The sequence below is a fragment of the Salmo salar genome, chromosome ssa04, assembly GCF_905237065.1.
Source record: "Salmo salar chromosome ssa04, Ssal_v3.1, whole genome shotgun sequence".
NCBI lineage: Eukaryota > Metazoa > Chordata > Actinopteri > Salmoniformes > Salmonidae > Salmo > Salmo salar.
In genome coordinates, this window is record NC_059445.1 from 60,803,241 (window position 1) to 60,819,700 (window position 16,460).

General features: G+C 43.2%; 1 protein-coding gene across 2 annotated transcripts in view; it reads left to right on the forward strand.

Annotated features, from left to right (window-relative positions):
* The first annotated feature begins 420 nt into the window (after positions 1-420).
* The window catches only part of LOC100196452 (PRKR interacting protein 1), a 16,377-nt gene continuing 337 nt past the window's right edge, over positions 421-16,460 (forward strand). Inside the window, exons 1-6 of one of the 2 annotated variants that reach the window (XM_014197085.2) lie at positions 421-588; positions 789-867; positions 1,063-1,163; positions 1,295-1,380; positions 1,511-1,569; positions 16,214-16,460. The exon at positions 16,214-16,460 is cut by the window's right edge and continues 164 nt beyond it. In XM_014197085.2, coding sequence (XP_014052560.1) covers positions 460-588; positions 789-867; positions 1,063-1,163; positions 1,295-1,380; positions 1,511-1,569; positions 16,214-16,311 — 552 coding nt within the window. In that variant the 5' untranslated portion in view covers positions 421-459 and the 3' untranslated portion in view covers positions 16,312-16,460. Of the gene's footprint in view, positions 589-788; positions 868-1,062; positions 1,164-1,294; positions 1,381-1,510; positions 1,576-16,213 lie in introns of both variants that reach the window. The other variant, NM_001141481.2, reaches the window with a different exon arrangement.

Sequence of the window (16,460 nt, forward strand, 5' to 3'; positions counted from 1 at the left end):
AAGCAAGGTTTGAAATGACTATGTTTTAGTCAAACGTTATATCTGTTTGGGCTTCATGCGGTCAATTTGCAGTCTACAAATTATTTTTAATTATGTTCCACCCCCTGACCATCCGCTCAATAAAAAAAATCGGCCCACGTCAATGTATTTGATGATCCCTGAACTAGGGGGAGGAGTGCCCCCTATTGGCCTATCAAGACTTCTGCATTACAACTTTCTCAAGGAGATGCTACTTTAGAATAACATTCTGCAAGGTAAATCAACTACCTTCATTTGAAAGAACATCGTTCATTGTGTTTTTCTACGAGGGCCTGCCTAATATACCAACAGTAAAATAATAACCAATTCAGCACAATACTCATTTATCATTTCCTGGAATGCACCCACCAGTACGCTAGGCGGAGCTAAACCTTGTACTTACAAATCAATGTAGAAGAAGACAAACATCATATTCGAAAGATGGCGGTGATCAAGGAAAAAGATGGGAGACCAGGGAAACCGCCAGGAAAGGAATCTCAACCTTTGATTATAGCCAAAACTCCAGCAGAGGAGCAACGCCTGAAGTTGGAGAGATTGATGAGAAACCCTGTAAGTGGCTGGGGAGGTTCGGGCCTTTGAGGATATCTTCAAATGGCACATGTTTATCTCCACAGCTAGCCAGGCTAACTAACGACGTTAGCACCAGCGAATATGTGCTTAACGTTACGGTAGATAGAACAGTGTGTTACTATAGCTACTAGTTAGTTAATTTGTCGTAAACATCTATGAATACTCACGTATGTTTACAGGATAAACCTGCACCTATCCCAGACCGACCGAAAGAATGGAACCCCCGGGCTCCTCCGGAGTTTGTGCGGGATGTGATGGGTAAGCTTGCAATTTGGCGGATGAATTAGTGAATTCTCAGGTAGCGGCAAGGACATGTGCGATTCCCTTTTTTTGCAGTCCAAGAGTAGAGCGAGCCCTTGCAAGAGAGGCTTATGGACGCATTTTTCAGAAACACTATAGACTAAGCAATGTGTGTTAAACCCACTGATGAGATATGTAATGAATCTTCTCCAGGCTCCAGTGCAGGAGCTGGAAGTGGAGAATTCCATGTGTACAGACACCTTCGCAGGCGAGAGTATCAGAGACAGGACTTTCTGGACAAGACGACTGAGAAGGTGGGCATTTTTTTTATTTTTTATTACGGGCTCCCCAAGGACACCCGACTACATCTTTTCTCATGGGAACCAATTTCTTTCAAGCGATGGGGGGTAACCAATAAGATTTTAATAATAAAATGTTCTTGCAGCAAAAGATGGATTTGGACTATCTTGACAAGGTGTCAGATAACCAACAGGCAGCTGATGAAAGAACAGCCAAACGCAGGAAGAAAAGGTTGGTGTAGTAATCATGGACCTGCTAAAAAAAATAAAATGTATAGAGCATACATGGCCTTTATTCTTTGAGTCTCTGCTGTAAACTGTATACTTGCTGATGGTTTATGTTACACGTATGTATATTTCAGGGAAAAGCTGAAGCAGAAGAAGCTTATGGCAAAAAAAAGCAAGCAGGATGCCAACAAAGGTGAAGGTAAATGGAAAAAATGACATTTAAGTGATGAATTTTATTGAAACATGTCCCCTTCAGACGTTTGGAAGTGTGACGAAAGAGCAAGTCCACTACTCGTGTTGCTATGGCCACCCTTACAAAAAAGATACGTTTTGAAACTACAGTAAAAGTGCAGTCGACTGTGGTATTTTGGACACAGTAATTGCAGAATTACTGCAGTTGAACTGCAGTTAGAGTGCAGAATTACTGCAGTTCACCTTTTAGTAATTCTGCAATTATTACGGTAGTAAATGTTTTTTATTTTGGATGCAGTATTTGCAGCATACTCTGACTGCAATATTTTTTTCTAAGGGCAGTGCAAGAGCCAAATTGTACTTGCATATTGTGCTACAGAACAGGGCTAGGTTTCCCAATAGCATGGAACTTAAGCCATTGAGTGTTTGAATGATGCATTGTTTTCGTAACAGCCAAAGATGTAACATGCGTTTCACAAAACACATTTTCATTTTAGTAATTTAGCAGAAGTTCTTATACAAAGTGACTTACAGGAGCAATTAGGGTTAAGTGACAGATTTGTCGGCTTGTGGATTACAACCAGAAACCTTTTGATTACTGGCTCAATGCTCTTAACTGCTAGGCTAGCACGTAGAGAACGCTCACTAAAGCCTTGTTCACACTGGCAGTTTGAAGTGACTCAAATTCTATTTTTGCATATTCAAATCTGATCTTTTTTTCCTATAGTCTGAATAGCCAAAGAGCACTTGGAATCAGATATTTACAGCCAAATTTCAAACCACTCATATATAAATAAATCTGATTCTTGGCCATGCAACACTTCGGAACAGTCAACTAGGTTGTTAAAACTTTACAAACAAATGAGTGAATTGTCATCAGTTATCATCACAGCTGTGTACATTCCCCCTCAAGCAGACACCAAGACAGCCCTCAAGGAACTTCACTGGACTCGATGTAAACTGGAAACCATATATCCTGAGGCTGCATTCATTGTAGCTGGGAATTTTAACAAAGCAAATTTGAGAACAAGGCTACCTAAATTCTGTCAGCATATTGATTGCGCTACGCTTTGGTGTATTGTAAAGTGGTTGTTCCACTGGATATCATAAGGTGAATGCACCAATTTGTAAGTCGCTCTGGATAAGAGCGTCTGCTAAATGATGTAAATGTAAAATGTAAATGTAAAAATACACTCGATCACTGCTACTCTAACTTCTGCGATGCATACAAAGCCCTCCTCCGCCCTCCCTTCGGCAAATCCGACCACGACTCCATCTTGCTCCTACCGTCTTATAGGCAAAACCTCAAACAGGATGTACCAGTGACTAGAACCATTCAACGCTAGTCTGACCAATCGGAATCCTCGCTTCAAGATTGTTTTGATCACGTGGACCGCGATATGTTCCGGTCAGCCTCAGATAACATCGATGTATACGCTGACTCGGTGAGTGAGTTTATAGAGAAGAGCATTGGAGATGTTGTACCCACTGTGACTATTAAAACCTACCCTAACCAGAAACCGTGGATGGATGGTGGCATTTGCGCAAAACTGAAAGTGCGAACCACCGCATTTAACCATGGAAAGAGGTCTGGGAATATGGCTGAATATAAACAGTGTAGTTATTCCGTCTGCAAGGCAATCAAATAAGCGAAATGCCTGTACAGAGACAAAGTGAAGTCGCAATTCAACGGCTCAGACACGAGAAGTATGTGGAAGGGTTTACAGGAAATCAGACTACAAAAAGAAAACCAGCCAAGTCACGGACACCGACGTCACGCTTCCAGACAAACTAAACACCGTCTTTGCCCGCTTTAAGGATTATACAGTGCCACCGTTGCGGCCCACTAACAAGGACTGCCCCCTCCATGGCTGACGTAAGTAAAATATTTAAACGTGTTAACTAGAGGTCGACCGATTAATCGGAGTGGCCGGTATTTTTGGACACCGATTTGGCCGATATACACAAATAATCAATGGAAATCCAATTTATCAACCCATGGAGGTCTGGATTTGGAGTCACACTAAAAATTAAAGTGGAAAACCACACTACAGGCTGATCCAACTTTGATGTAATGTCCTTAAAACAAGTCAAAATTAGCCTCAGTAGTGTGTGTGGCCTCCACGTGCCTGTATGACCTCCCTACAACGCCTGGGCATGCTCCTGATGAGGTGGTGGATGGTCTCCTGAGGGATCTCCTCCCAGACCTGGACTAAAGCATCCGCCAACTCCTGGACAGTCTGTGGTGCAACGTGGCGTTGGTGGATGGAGCGAGACATGATGTCCCAGATGTGCTCAATTGGATTCAGGTCTGGGGAACGGGCGGGCCAGTCCATAGCATCAATGCCTTCCTCTTGCAGGAACTGCTGACACACTCCAGCCACATGAGGTCTAGCATTGTCTTGCATTAGGAGGAACCCAGGGCCAACCGCACCAGCATATGGTCTCGCAAGGGGTCTGAGGATCTCATCTCGGTACCTAATGGCAGTCAGGCTACCTCTGGCGAGCACATGGAGGGCTGTGCGGCCCCCCAAAGAAATGCCACCCCACACCATGACTGACCCACCGCCAAACCGGTCATGCTGGAGGATGTTGCAGGCAGCAGAACGTTCTCCACGGCGTCTCCAGACTGTCACGTCTGTCACATGTGCTCAGTGTGAACCTGCTTTCATCTGTGAAGAGCACAGGGCGCCAGTGGCGAATTTGCCAATCTTGGTGTTCTCTGGCAAATGCCAAACGTCCTGCACGGTGTTGGGCTGTAAGCACAACCCCCACCTGTGGACGTCGGGCCCTCATACCACCCTCATGGAGTCTGTTTCTGACCGTTTGAGCAGACACATGCACATGTGGCCTGCTGGAGGTCATTTTGCAGGGCTCTGGCAGTGCTCCTGCTCCTCCTTGCACAAAGGCGGAGGTAGCGGTCCTGCTGCTGGGTTGTTGCCCTCCTACAGCCTCCTCTACGTCTCCTGATGTACTGGCCTGTCTCCTGGTAGCGCCTCCATGCTCTGGACACTACGCTGACAGACACAGCAAACCTTCTTGCCACAGCTCGCATTGATGTGGCATCCTGAATGAGCTGCACTACCTGAGCCACTTGTGTGGGTTGTAGACTCCGTCTCATGCTACTACTAGAGTGAAAGCACCGCCAGCATTCAAAAGTGACCAAAACATCAGCCAGGAAGCATAAGAACTGAGAAGTGGTCTGTGGTCACCACCTGCCGAACCGCTCCTTTATTGGGGGTGTCTTGCTAATTGCCTATAATTTCCACCTGTTGTCTATTCCATTTGCACAACAGCATGTGAAATTTGTCAATCAGTGTTGCTTCCTAAGTGGACAGTTTGATTTCACAGAAGTGTGATTGACTTGGAGTTACATTGTGTTGTTTAAGTGTTCCCTTTATTTTTTTGAGCAGTAAATATATATATATATTATTATAAAAAAAAGCACCTTTATTTAACTAGGCAAGTCAGTTAAGAACACATTCTTATTTTCAATGACGGCCTAGGAACAGTGGGTTAACTGCCTTGTTCAGGGGCAGAACGACAGATTTTTACCTTGTCAGTTCGGGGATTCGTTTTTTTTAACCTTCCGGTTACTAGTCCAACGCTCTAACCACCTGCCTTACTTTGCACTCCACAAGGAGCCTGCATGGCAGGCTGACTACCTGTTACGCTAGGGCAGCAAGAAGCCAAGGTAAGTTGCTAGCTAGTATTAAACTTATAAAAATCAATCAAGCTTCACATAATCACTAGTTAACTTCACATGGTTGATGATATTACTAGTTTATCTAGCGTGTCATGCGTTGCATATAATCGATGCGGTGCCTGTTAATTTCTCATCGAATCACAGCCTACTTCGCCAAACGGGTGACGATTTAGCACTGTCGTTGCACCAAACCTAACCATTAACATCAATGCCTTTCTTTAAAATCAATACACAAGTATATATTTTTAAACCTGCATATTTAGTTAATATTCCCTGCTAACATGTATTTCTTATAATTAGGGAAATTGTCACTTCTCTTGCGTTCTGTGCAAGCAGTCAGGGTATGTGCAGCAGTTTGGGCCGCCTGGCTCGTTGCGAACTGTGTGAAGTCCATTTATTCCTAACAAAGACCGTAATTAATTTGCCAGAATTGTACATAATTTTGACATAACATTGAAGGTTGTACGATGTAACAGCAATATTTAGACTTACCCGTTAGATAAAATACGGAACGGTTCCGTATTTCACTGAAAGAATAAACGTTTTGTTTTTTAAATGATAGTTTCCGGATTCTACCATATTAATGACCAAAGGCTTGTATTTCTGTGTTATTATGTTATAATTAAGTCTATGATTTGATAGAGCAGTCTGACTGAGCGATGGTAGGCAGCAGCAGGCTCGTAAGCATTCATTCAAACAGCACTTTCATACGTTTGCCAGCAGCGCTGTTTATGGCTTCAAGCCTATCAACTCCCGAGAATAGGCTGCTGTAACCGATGTGAAATGGCTAGTCTGTTAGCGGGGTGCACGCTAATAGCGTTTTAAATGTCACTCGCTCTGAGACTTGGAGTAGTTGGCTTTTGTGGAGCGATGGGTAAACGACGCTTCGAGGGTGGCTGTTGTCGATGTGTTCCTGGTTCGAGCCCAGGTAAGGGTGAGGAGAAGGACGGAAGCTATACTGTTACACTGGCAATACTAAAATGCCTATAAGAACATCCAATAGTCAAAGGTATATGAAATACAAATGGTATAGAGAGAAATAACCTCAAACTTCTTACCTGGGAATATTGAAGACTCATGTTAAAAGGAACCACCAGCTTTCATATGTTCTCATGTTCTGAGCAAGGAACTTAAACGATAGCTTTTTTACATGGCACATATTGCACTTTTACTTTCTTCTCCAACACTTTTGTTTTTGCATTATTTAAACCAAATTGAACATGTTTCATTATTTATTTGAGGCTAAATTGATTTGATTGATGTATTATATTAAGTTAAAATAAGTGTTCATTCAGTATTGTTGAAATTGTCATTATTTCAAATAAATAAATACAAAAAGCGGCCGATTTAATCGGTATCGGCTTTTTTTGGGGGGGGGGGGTCCTCCAATAATCGGTATCGGCGTTGAAAAATCATAATCGGTCAACCTCTAGTGTTAACCCTCGCAAGGCTGCCGGCCCAGACGGCATCCATAGCCGCGTCCTCAGAGCATGCGCAGACCAGCTGGCTGGTGTGTTTACGGACATATTCAATCGCTCCCTATCCCAGTCTGCTGTCCCCACATGCTTCAAGAGGGCCACCATTGTTCCTGTGCCCAAGTAGGCAAAGATAACTGAACTAAATGACTATCGCCCCGTAGCACTCACTTCTGTCATCATGAAGTGCTTTGAGAGACTTTAAGGATCATATCACCTCCACCTTACCAGCCACCCTAGACCCACTTCAGTTTGCATACCGCCCCAACAGGTCCACAGACGATGCAATCGCCATCATTCTGCACCCTGCCCTATCTCATGGACAAGTGGAATACCTATGTAAGAATGCTGTTCATTGACTACAGCTCAGCATTCAACACCATAGTACCCTCCAAGCTCATCAAGCTGGAGGCCCTGGGTCTCAACCCCTCCCTGTGCAATTAGGTCCTGGACTTTCTGACTGGCTGCCCCCAGGTGGTGAAGGTAGGAAACAACATCTCCACTTTGCTGACCCTCAACACTGGGTCCCCACAAGGGTGTGTGCTCAGCCCCCTTCTGTACTCCCTGTTCACTCACGACTACGTGGCCATGCACACCTCCAACTCAATCATTAAGTTTGCAGACGACACAACAATAGTGGGCTTGATCCGTGGCCTCCAACTGCTCTTAAATGCAAGTAAAACTAAATGCATGCTCTTCAACCGATTGCTGCCCGCACATCCAGCATCACTACTCTGGACGGTTCTGACTTAGAATATGTGGACAACTACAAATACCTAGGTGTCTGGTTAGACTATAAACTCTCCTTCCAGACTCACATGAATCATCTCCAATCCAAAATTAAATCTAGAATCGGCTTCCTATTTCGCAACAAAGCATCCTTCACTCATGTTGCCAAACACACCCTCGTAAAACTGACCATCCTACCGATCTTTGACTTCGGCGATGTCATTTACAAAATAGCCTCCAACACTCTACTCAACAAACTGGATGCAGTCTATCACAGTGCCATCCGTTTTGTCACCAAAGCCCCATATACTACCCACCACTGCGACCTGTACGCTCTCGTTGGCTGGCCCTCGCTTCATACTCGTCGCCAAACCCACTGGCTCCAAGTCATCTACAAGTCTTTGCTAGGTAAAGCCCCGCCTTATCTTAGCTCACTGGTCACCATAGCAGCACCCACCCGTAGCACACGCTCCAGCAGGTATATCTCACTCGTCACCCCCAAAGCCAATTCCTCCTTTGGCTGCCTTTCCTTCCAGTTCTCTGCTGCCAATGACTGGAATGAACTGCAAAAATCGCTGGAGACTCATATCTCCCTCACTAGCTTTAAGCACCAGCTGTCAGAGCAGCTCACAGATCACTGCACCTGTACATAACCCATCTGTAAATAGCCCATCCAACTACCTCACCCCCATACAGTATTTATTTATTTATTTATCTTGCTCCTTTGTACCCCAGTCTCTCTACTTGCACATTTATCTTCTGCACATCTACCATTCGTGTTTTAATTGCTATATTGTAATTACTTCGCCACCATGGCTTATTTATTGCCTTACCTCCCTTATCTTACCTCATTTGCACACACTGTATATACCGTAATTTCCGGACTATTAAGCGCACCTGAATATAAGCCGCACCCACTGAATTAAAAAAAAATATATATATTATTTTGAACATAAATAAGCCGCACATGTCTATAAGCCGCATGTGCCTACCGGTACATTGAAACAAATGAACTTTACACAGGCTTTAACGAAACACGGCTTGTAACAAAAATAAATAGGCTTTAACGAAACACGGCTTGTAACAAAAAATGGAAAGTTAGCAGTAAGCTTCAGTTGTCTTTTTGCACTGAGTCAATTCCTCACGCTGCTGTTTCCAACGTCTTATCGACTCATTAAGACCAAGCTCCCGTGCAGCAGCTCTATTTCCTTTTCCAACAGCCAGATCAATCGCCTTCAACTTGAAAGCTGCATCATATGCATTTCTCTGTGTCTTTGCCATGATGAGGGTGACAAAATGACTACCGTAATCAGAATGATGGGAAGTTTGAGAGCGCTTGATTTTAATCTAAACAGTAAACAAAAGTTGTTTGACCTTAACCCGTTCGGCAATTTCATTGGTCTAATGAAAGCTTCATGCTGCCAAAAAACTGAGCACGTCACAGAATGTTTTTTTGGGGGGGGGAGAAAAAAAATTGAAAGCGGGAAAAATCCATATATTAGCCGCGTCATTGTTTAAGCCGCGAGGTTCAAAGCCTGGGAAAAAAGTTGCGGCTTAGGGTCCGGAATTTACGGTAGACTTTTTTTTTCCTACTGTATTATTCACTGTGTTTGGTTTACTCCATGTGTAACTCTGTGTTGTATGTGTCGAACTGCTTTGCTTTATCTTGGCCAGGTCGCAGTTGTAAATGAGAACTTGTTCTCAACTAGCCTACCTGGTAAAATAAAAAAATTACCAACAATGACGAGACAGCCTACAGGGAGGAGGTGAAGACACTGTGTGGTGTCAGGAAAACAACCTCGCACTGAACGCCGTCAAAACAAAGGAGATAATCATGGACTTCAGGAAACAGCAGAGGGAGTACCCTCCTATCCACAGTGAAGGGACAGTAGTGGAGAAGGTGGAAAGCTTCAAGTTCCTCGGCGTACACATCACGGACAAACTGAAATGGTCCACCCACACAGGCAGTGTGGTGAAGAAGGCTTAACAGCACCTCTTCAACCTCAGGTGGCTGAAGAAATTTGGCTTATCACCCAAAACCATGACTAACTTTTAGATGCACAATTGAGAGCATCCTGTCGGGCTGTATCACAGCCTGGTACGGCAACTGCACCGCCCTCAACCGCAAGGCTCTCCAGAGGGCGGCACGGTCTGCACAACGTATCACTGGGGGAAAACTACCTGCCCTCCATGACCCCTAAAGCACCCATTGTCACAGGAAGGCCAAAAAGGACACCAAGGACAACTGCTCGAGCCACTGCCTGTTCACACTGCTACCATCCAGAAAGCGAGGTCAGTACAGGTGCATCAAAGCTGGGACCGAGAGACAGAAGCTGTTTTAATCTCAAGGCCATCAAACTGCTAAACAGCCATCACTAACTCAGATGCTGCTACCTACATTGAGACCCAATCACTGGACACTTTTTAATGAATGGATCACTAGTCACTTTAAACAATGCCACTTTAATAATGTTTACATATCTTACATTACTCATATATTTTATACCATCTATTGCACCTTGCCTATGCCGCCCGGCCGTCACTCATCCATATACTTACATGTACATATTCTCATCCACCCCTTTAGATTTGTGTGTATAAGGTAGTTGTTGGGGAATTGTTAGATTACTTGTTAGATATTACTGCACTGTCGGAACTAGAAGCACAAGCATTTCGCTACACTCGCATTAACATCTGCTAACCATGTGTATGTGACCAATAAAATTTGATTTGATGTGCTAGCAAGCTAACCAGCTAGCTAGTTGACTTGTGGTAAGCCATAAAGGACTTGTTTTGAATCCATCTTATTCTTTGAGACTCAGTGTTCTTACACTGATTTTGAACATTTAAAGCAACTGGGATACTTCCAGTGGCAGGCAATGACATCTTAGCTTACCACACAGCTTCTGAGTGAGAGGAAGCACCACCACCGATTACCCTATCCCACTGCATGCATTCCCGCCATTACCATGACAACTAGCATAGCAATGTCAGCAAACAAAACTTATTTGAGCATTAAGGCCTGCGGTGTGAACAAGGTTTAAGTGTGTTGTTGTATACTGAGTGAACAAAACATTAGGAACACCCTTCCTAATATTGAGTTGCACTGCATCCCCATTTGCCCTTAAAACTGTTGAGTGTGATAAACCCAGCAGCGTTGCAGTTCTTGAGACAATAAAACTGGTGCGACTGGCACCTACCATGCCCCGTTCAAAGGCACTTAAATCTATTGTCTTGCCCGTTCACTCTCTGAATGGCACACATACAATCCATGTCTCAAGGCTTAAAAATCCTTCTTTAACCTGTCTCCTCCCCTTCATCTACCCTGATTTGAAGTGAATTTAACAGGTGTAATCAATCAGGGATCATAGCGTTCACCTGGTCAGTCTGTCATGGAAATAAGTGTTCCTAATTCTTTGTGCGTTCAGTGTATGTTGATACGGATAGGATCGAAAGAAGGCGGCGCTGCCTTCGGATCAGCTTTCTCTCTTCACATTCTTACCTTCACATTAGAATGATTACACAATGCTGACAAATATTGGAAAAATAACTACATGAAAATTATTTCAATATGATTGAAATATGTAGCCTATAAAATATATCTTGTAACATTAATGCAGTCATTGGTTTTCATTAGATCCTTTTTTTTTTTACCTTGATTCGCTTGTTTATAACATTGCCATCTTCATATTTGTATGTAACTATGACGTTATCGACAGTCACAAAGAGACAGATACACAATTTGATCTGTGTTTGGCTGAGATCTTGTGTGTAAAGCATTGAAAGTGAACTCCTTTGTATCTTTATCTGCCATTATGGTATCTGTGACAGCATGGATAGCACCATTGAGGCCATCTCAATTTTAAAGCAGTACATTTTCTTCTGTTGTATTTATTATGGATCCCCATTTTTTTTCTGGTGTCCAGCAACATAAGACAGTTACATACAGTTTAAAATACTACATACCATTACATTTCATAATTTCCACCACCACATATTTACAATACAACATCCATGTGCATGTGTGTGGAGTTTGTGTCTTATGTGTGTATTTTCACAGTCCCCACTGTTCCCTAAGGTGTATTATCTGTTTTTAAAATCCAATTCTACTGCTTGCATCAGTTACCTGATGTGGAATGGAGTTCCATATTGCAATGGCCCTATGTAGTACTGTGCGCCTCCCATAGTCTGTTCTGGACTTGGGGGACTGTGAAGAGATCTCTGGTGGCATGTCTTGTGGGGTATGCATGAATATCCGAGCTGTGTGCCAGTTGTTCAGACAGCTCGGTGCATTCAACATGTCAACACCTCACAAACACAAGTAGTGATGAAGTCAATCTCTCCACTTTGATCCAGGAGAGATTGACATGCATATTATTAATGTTAGCTTTCTATGTATATCCAAGGGCCAGCTGTGCTGCCCTGTTCTGGGCAAATTGCAATTTTCCTAAGTCCCTCTTTGTGGCACCTGACCACACGACTGAACAGTAGTCCAGGTGCAACAAAACTAGGGCCTGTAGGACCTGCCTTGTTGATAGTGCTGTTAAGAATGCAGAGCAATGCTTTATTATGGACAGACTTCTCCCCATCTTATCTACTGTTGTATCAATATGTTTTGACCATGACAGTTTACAAGCCAGGGTTACTCCAAGCAGTTTAATCACGTCAACTTGCTCAATTTCACATTATTTATTACAAGATTTAGTTGAGGTTTAGGTTTTAGTGAATGATTTGTCCCAAATACCATGCTTTTAGTTTTTGAAATATTTATGACCAACTTATTCCTTGCCACCATTCTGAAACTAACTGCAGCTCTTTGTTAAGTGTTGCTGTCATTTCAGTTGCTGTGTTAGCTGATGTGTATAGTCATCTGCATGCATAGACACTGATTTTACTCAAAGCGAGTGGCGTATCGTTAATAAAGATTGAAAAAGTAAGGGGCCTAGACAGCTTCCCAGAGGAATTCCTGATTCTACCTGGATTATGTTGGAGAGGCTTCCATTAAAGAACACCCTCTGTGTTCTCTTAGACAGGTAACTCTTAATCCATAATATAGCAGGGGATGTAAAGCCATTACACACGTTTTTCCATCAGCAAACTATGATAGATAATGTCAAAAGCCTCACTGAAGTCTAACAAAACAGCTCCCACAATATTTTTTTATACATTTCTCTCAGCCAATCATCAGTCATTTGTGTAAGTGCTGTGCTTGTTGAATGTCTGTCAATTTGTTTACAGTAAAATATCATTGTATCTAGTCAAACACATTGTTTTCCAAAAGTTTAGTACGGGTTGGTAACAGGCTGATTGGTTGGCTATTTGAGCCAGTAAACGGGGTTTTACTATTCTTGGGTAGCGGAATGACTTTAGCTTCCCTCCAGGCCCGAGGGCACACACTTTCTAGGAGGCTTAGATTGAAGATGTGGCATATCGTCCGCTATTATCCTCAGTCATTTTCCATCCGAAGTTGTCAGACCCCGGTGGCTTGTCATTGTTGATAGACAACAATCATTTTTTTCACTTCCACACTCACTTTACGGAATTCAAAATTACAATGCTTGTCTTTCAGAATTCTATCAGTTATACTTGGATGTGTAGTGTCCACTTTTTTTAATTGAACCTTTATTTAACTAGGCAAGTCAAATTCTTATTTACAATGATGGCCTACCGGGGAACAGTGTGTTAACCAGTGTGTTAACTGCCTTGCTCAGGGGCAGAATGACAGATTTTTAGTCTACCTGCCGCCCCAAAATAGCTCACATCTACCGCTTCTTAGACTTGCTTTCAATTAGTGACAGATCTATAACACATTTCTATGTGGATTTGGTCAGGTAGCCCAAAAAGATACATATTGCAGCTTTAACTACAGCCAAAAGTAAAGCCTAAAGCCAGGCAGAGATCAGGTAGGGACCCCTGACCAGTGACAGGTTTGAGCTGACAGACCACAGACAGAGGGGTGTTAGTATGTGTGTAACAGGATCCACCACCAGGGTTAGCCTACTGCTGACAAGTAGATCAGACAGGTGTTAAGTAGAAAAGGAAAAGAAAGGGAGAGAATTCAAGCTCAGGGAAATCGGAAATACCTCAGGGACGGGATGGATTTTCTTTACTGTCTTTCTCTTGCTCCTGCTAGAAGGGGTTAATGGTAACAGTTATACCTATTTGAACAAACATTTAAAAAGGGATGGCTTAATGTTATTTAAACCATGATATTGAGACAAAGCCGTACAGGCTTCGCCGAAGGACTATACACTTTTCATCGTACACAACACCAAGGAGAAAAAGCCAAACGTGTTGACTGTTTCTGGAGATACGTGAAAAACAAACATAGTAGGGAGTTAACATTAAAGTGATAATAAGGTATTTATTAATTAAACAGTAGCCCCAGTAGCAAATGTTAAAGGTGAGAGACCTGCCTTATGAACATGGGTCGTATTCATTAGGCACCAACCGGGGAAAAACTAACTAAAACATGAAGGGACTGGGCCTCCCGAGTGGCGTAGTGGTCTAAGGCGCTGTATCGCAGTGCTAGAGGCGTCACTACAGACCCGGGTTCGATCCCAGGCTGTCTCGCAGCCGGCCGCGACCGAGAGACCCATGAGGCAGCGTGCAATTGGCCCAGCATCGTCCGGGTTAGGGGAGGGTTTGGCCGGCTGGGATGTCCTTGTCCGATTGCGCTCTAGCAACCCTAGCGGGCCGGGCGCATGCACGCTGACTTCCGTCGCCGGTTGTACGGTGTTTCCGCCGATGCATTGGTGAGGCTGGCTTCCGGGTTAAGCGAGCAGTGTGGCTTGGCAGGGTTGTGTTTCGGAGGTCGCATGGCTCTCAACCTTAGCCTCTTCCGAGTCCATACGGGAGTTGCAGCGATGGGACAAGACTAACTACCAATTAGATATCACAAAAAAGGGGTAAGAAATTGTCCAATAACAAACACCCATTTTACATTTTTGCTGCAGAGCATTATGTGCTCTAATGAATAGAACCCTGTAGTTGCTGGCATGTGATGCCTAAGTTGCTAATCTTACCAATGGAAAAAATAATTGAAAGTAGTTGGCAATATCAGTGGGTGTTGTGATGAACGAGCCAGCTAATTCAATGAATGATGGAGCTGTGTTTGCCTTTTTGCCCAAAATGTCATTTTAAGGTGCTCCAAAGCTTTTTACTATCATTTGTCATTTATCTTTATTTCATAGTGTAGATTTATTTTTATTCCGTTTAATCACATGATTTCTCAAATTGCAGTACGTTTGCCAATCAGTTGTGCAGACACTTATTTGCTATTCCTTTTTCCTCATCCCGCTCAGACAAACAATTTTTCAATTCAAATGTGGATTTAGGTTTTTACAGTATTTTTCTTAATGGGTGTATGCTTATTAGTTACTGGGATAAGCAATTTCATAAATATGTCAAGTGCCGTGTCTGGTTGCCGACCTGCCCATGCCTGACTGTGCCTCTCGCTTTCGCTCGTTCAAGATGCAAGAGTTTCTATTGTCTGAAGTAGCCTACGGCCACTATTCGGTCTCCTCCGTTGCAAAAATGCTGACTCTAAGGAGTCGATTCCTAGTGAAATCTAAGCTTTACACCCAGAAATGGGAGTCGACACCGGGAGTCAAAGGGCAAGGAGTCGAGGAATCAATTATTTTGGAGTCGACTCGCCACTAGCAGGTAGTGGTGAATGACTCCGGCTCCTGCTCTGACTCAAATTTGACAAAACGGACCAAAATTAGCACAAGTGCTACAGCTGCAATGTCAGATGTGCACACACACTAATTAACTGGGTGATTGATTATGAATGCATATGGAGCCGTCTGACAATGTATACTAACCCAAATATTCAAGGCTAATTGGTAGCCTACGTCAGCCTAGCTGCCTAGGCAAATTGTATTTCTTTTTGGAGTCTACTCTCCCACTACATGTTGCGCACATACTTGATGTTCGCTAGGCTAGAATGGCTCTCAACTTGGTTTTTATAACATCATTGATGACTTTAGCTTATAAATGTCCACACTCACCAAGATGATATTTGGTAGCTCATTTCAGCGTAGTGGTGATTTTTAAGGGTGTATTTTACCATCTTTACAAACCAGAGAACGTTCAGAGTTATGCTCACTGTAGTACAGATAATGGAGGCATTTTGAAGGAGTCTGTGTGCGTTGGGAGGAGATGGAGACAGTTTGATATAAATGCATTCAGGTAGCAAAACAATTATCAATTTACACTACTGAAATTGGGGTAGTATATCTATTACTTGAATCAAGTTGATAATACATTAATTTTAGCAAATATATTTTTATGACGGTTAGTTTTTTTCATTCACGTCGGTTACACTATTATACAATTAGCGTGCCAGCCCTAGTGCCGATCATTGCCTGATCGCTCCCAACCCATAGAAATCCCCAGCCTCTTGACTACTTTTAAATGGTGGAAGCCCTCAGTGGCAATCTCTATGCTAAAAGGAGTTACATCCATCTAGAGCCCGCTTTCTACCTCATGTTGTCAAGTGACTTGGGAATGCAAAATATAATCAAACGACACACTTGGCTGTTCTACGAGTGGTCTGATACATTCGTTAGATTACAAGCGCAATGTTATTAATGATGGTTTTGGGAAACAGATCAGAGATTTTAACGTTTCTAAACCCGGTCCAGTACAGTTTCTTAGTGGAAAATGGTAATGGTAAAAAGTTCTGGCAGAAGAGACTGATTTTGACTATCTTTGGTGTCCCCTCTCTTTAGATTCTGAGAAGTCCTCCTCCAGCAGTGAAGAGGACGACCAGGAGAGGGAGGCTGAGGATGATGCAGAGGCGCCCAGTTTCGTCATGGGGAAGAGATGAATGCATGGCTCCGGGTCATGAGACATGCTCCAAGATGAAATTGAACGGTGGGACAACATCTAATACCAGTTCAGAAGTCAAGACAGCCGAGCAACACAGCCTAGCTTTGATCAATGTCAGGGATTCGAGACATTATCTGAGAGCGAACC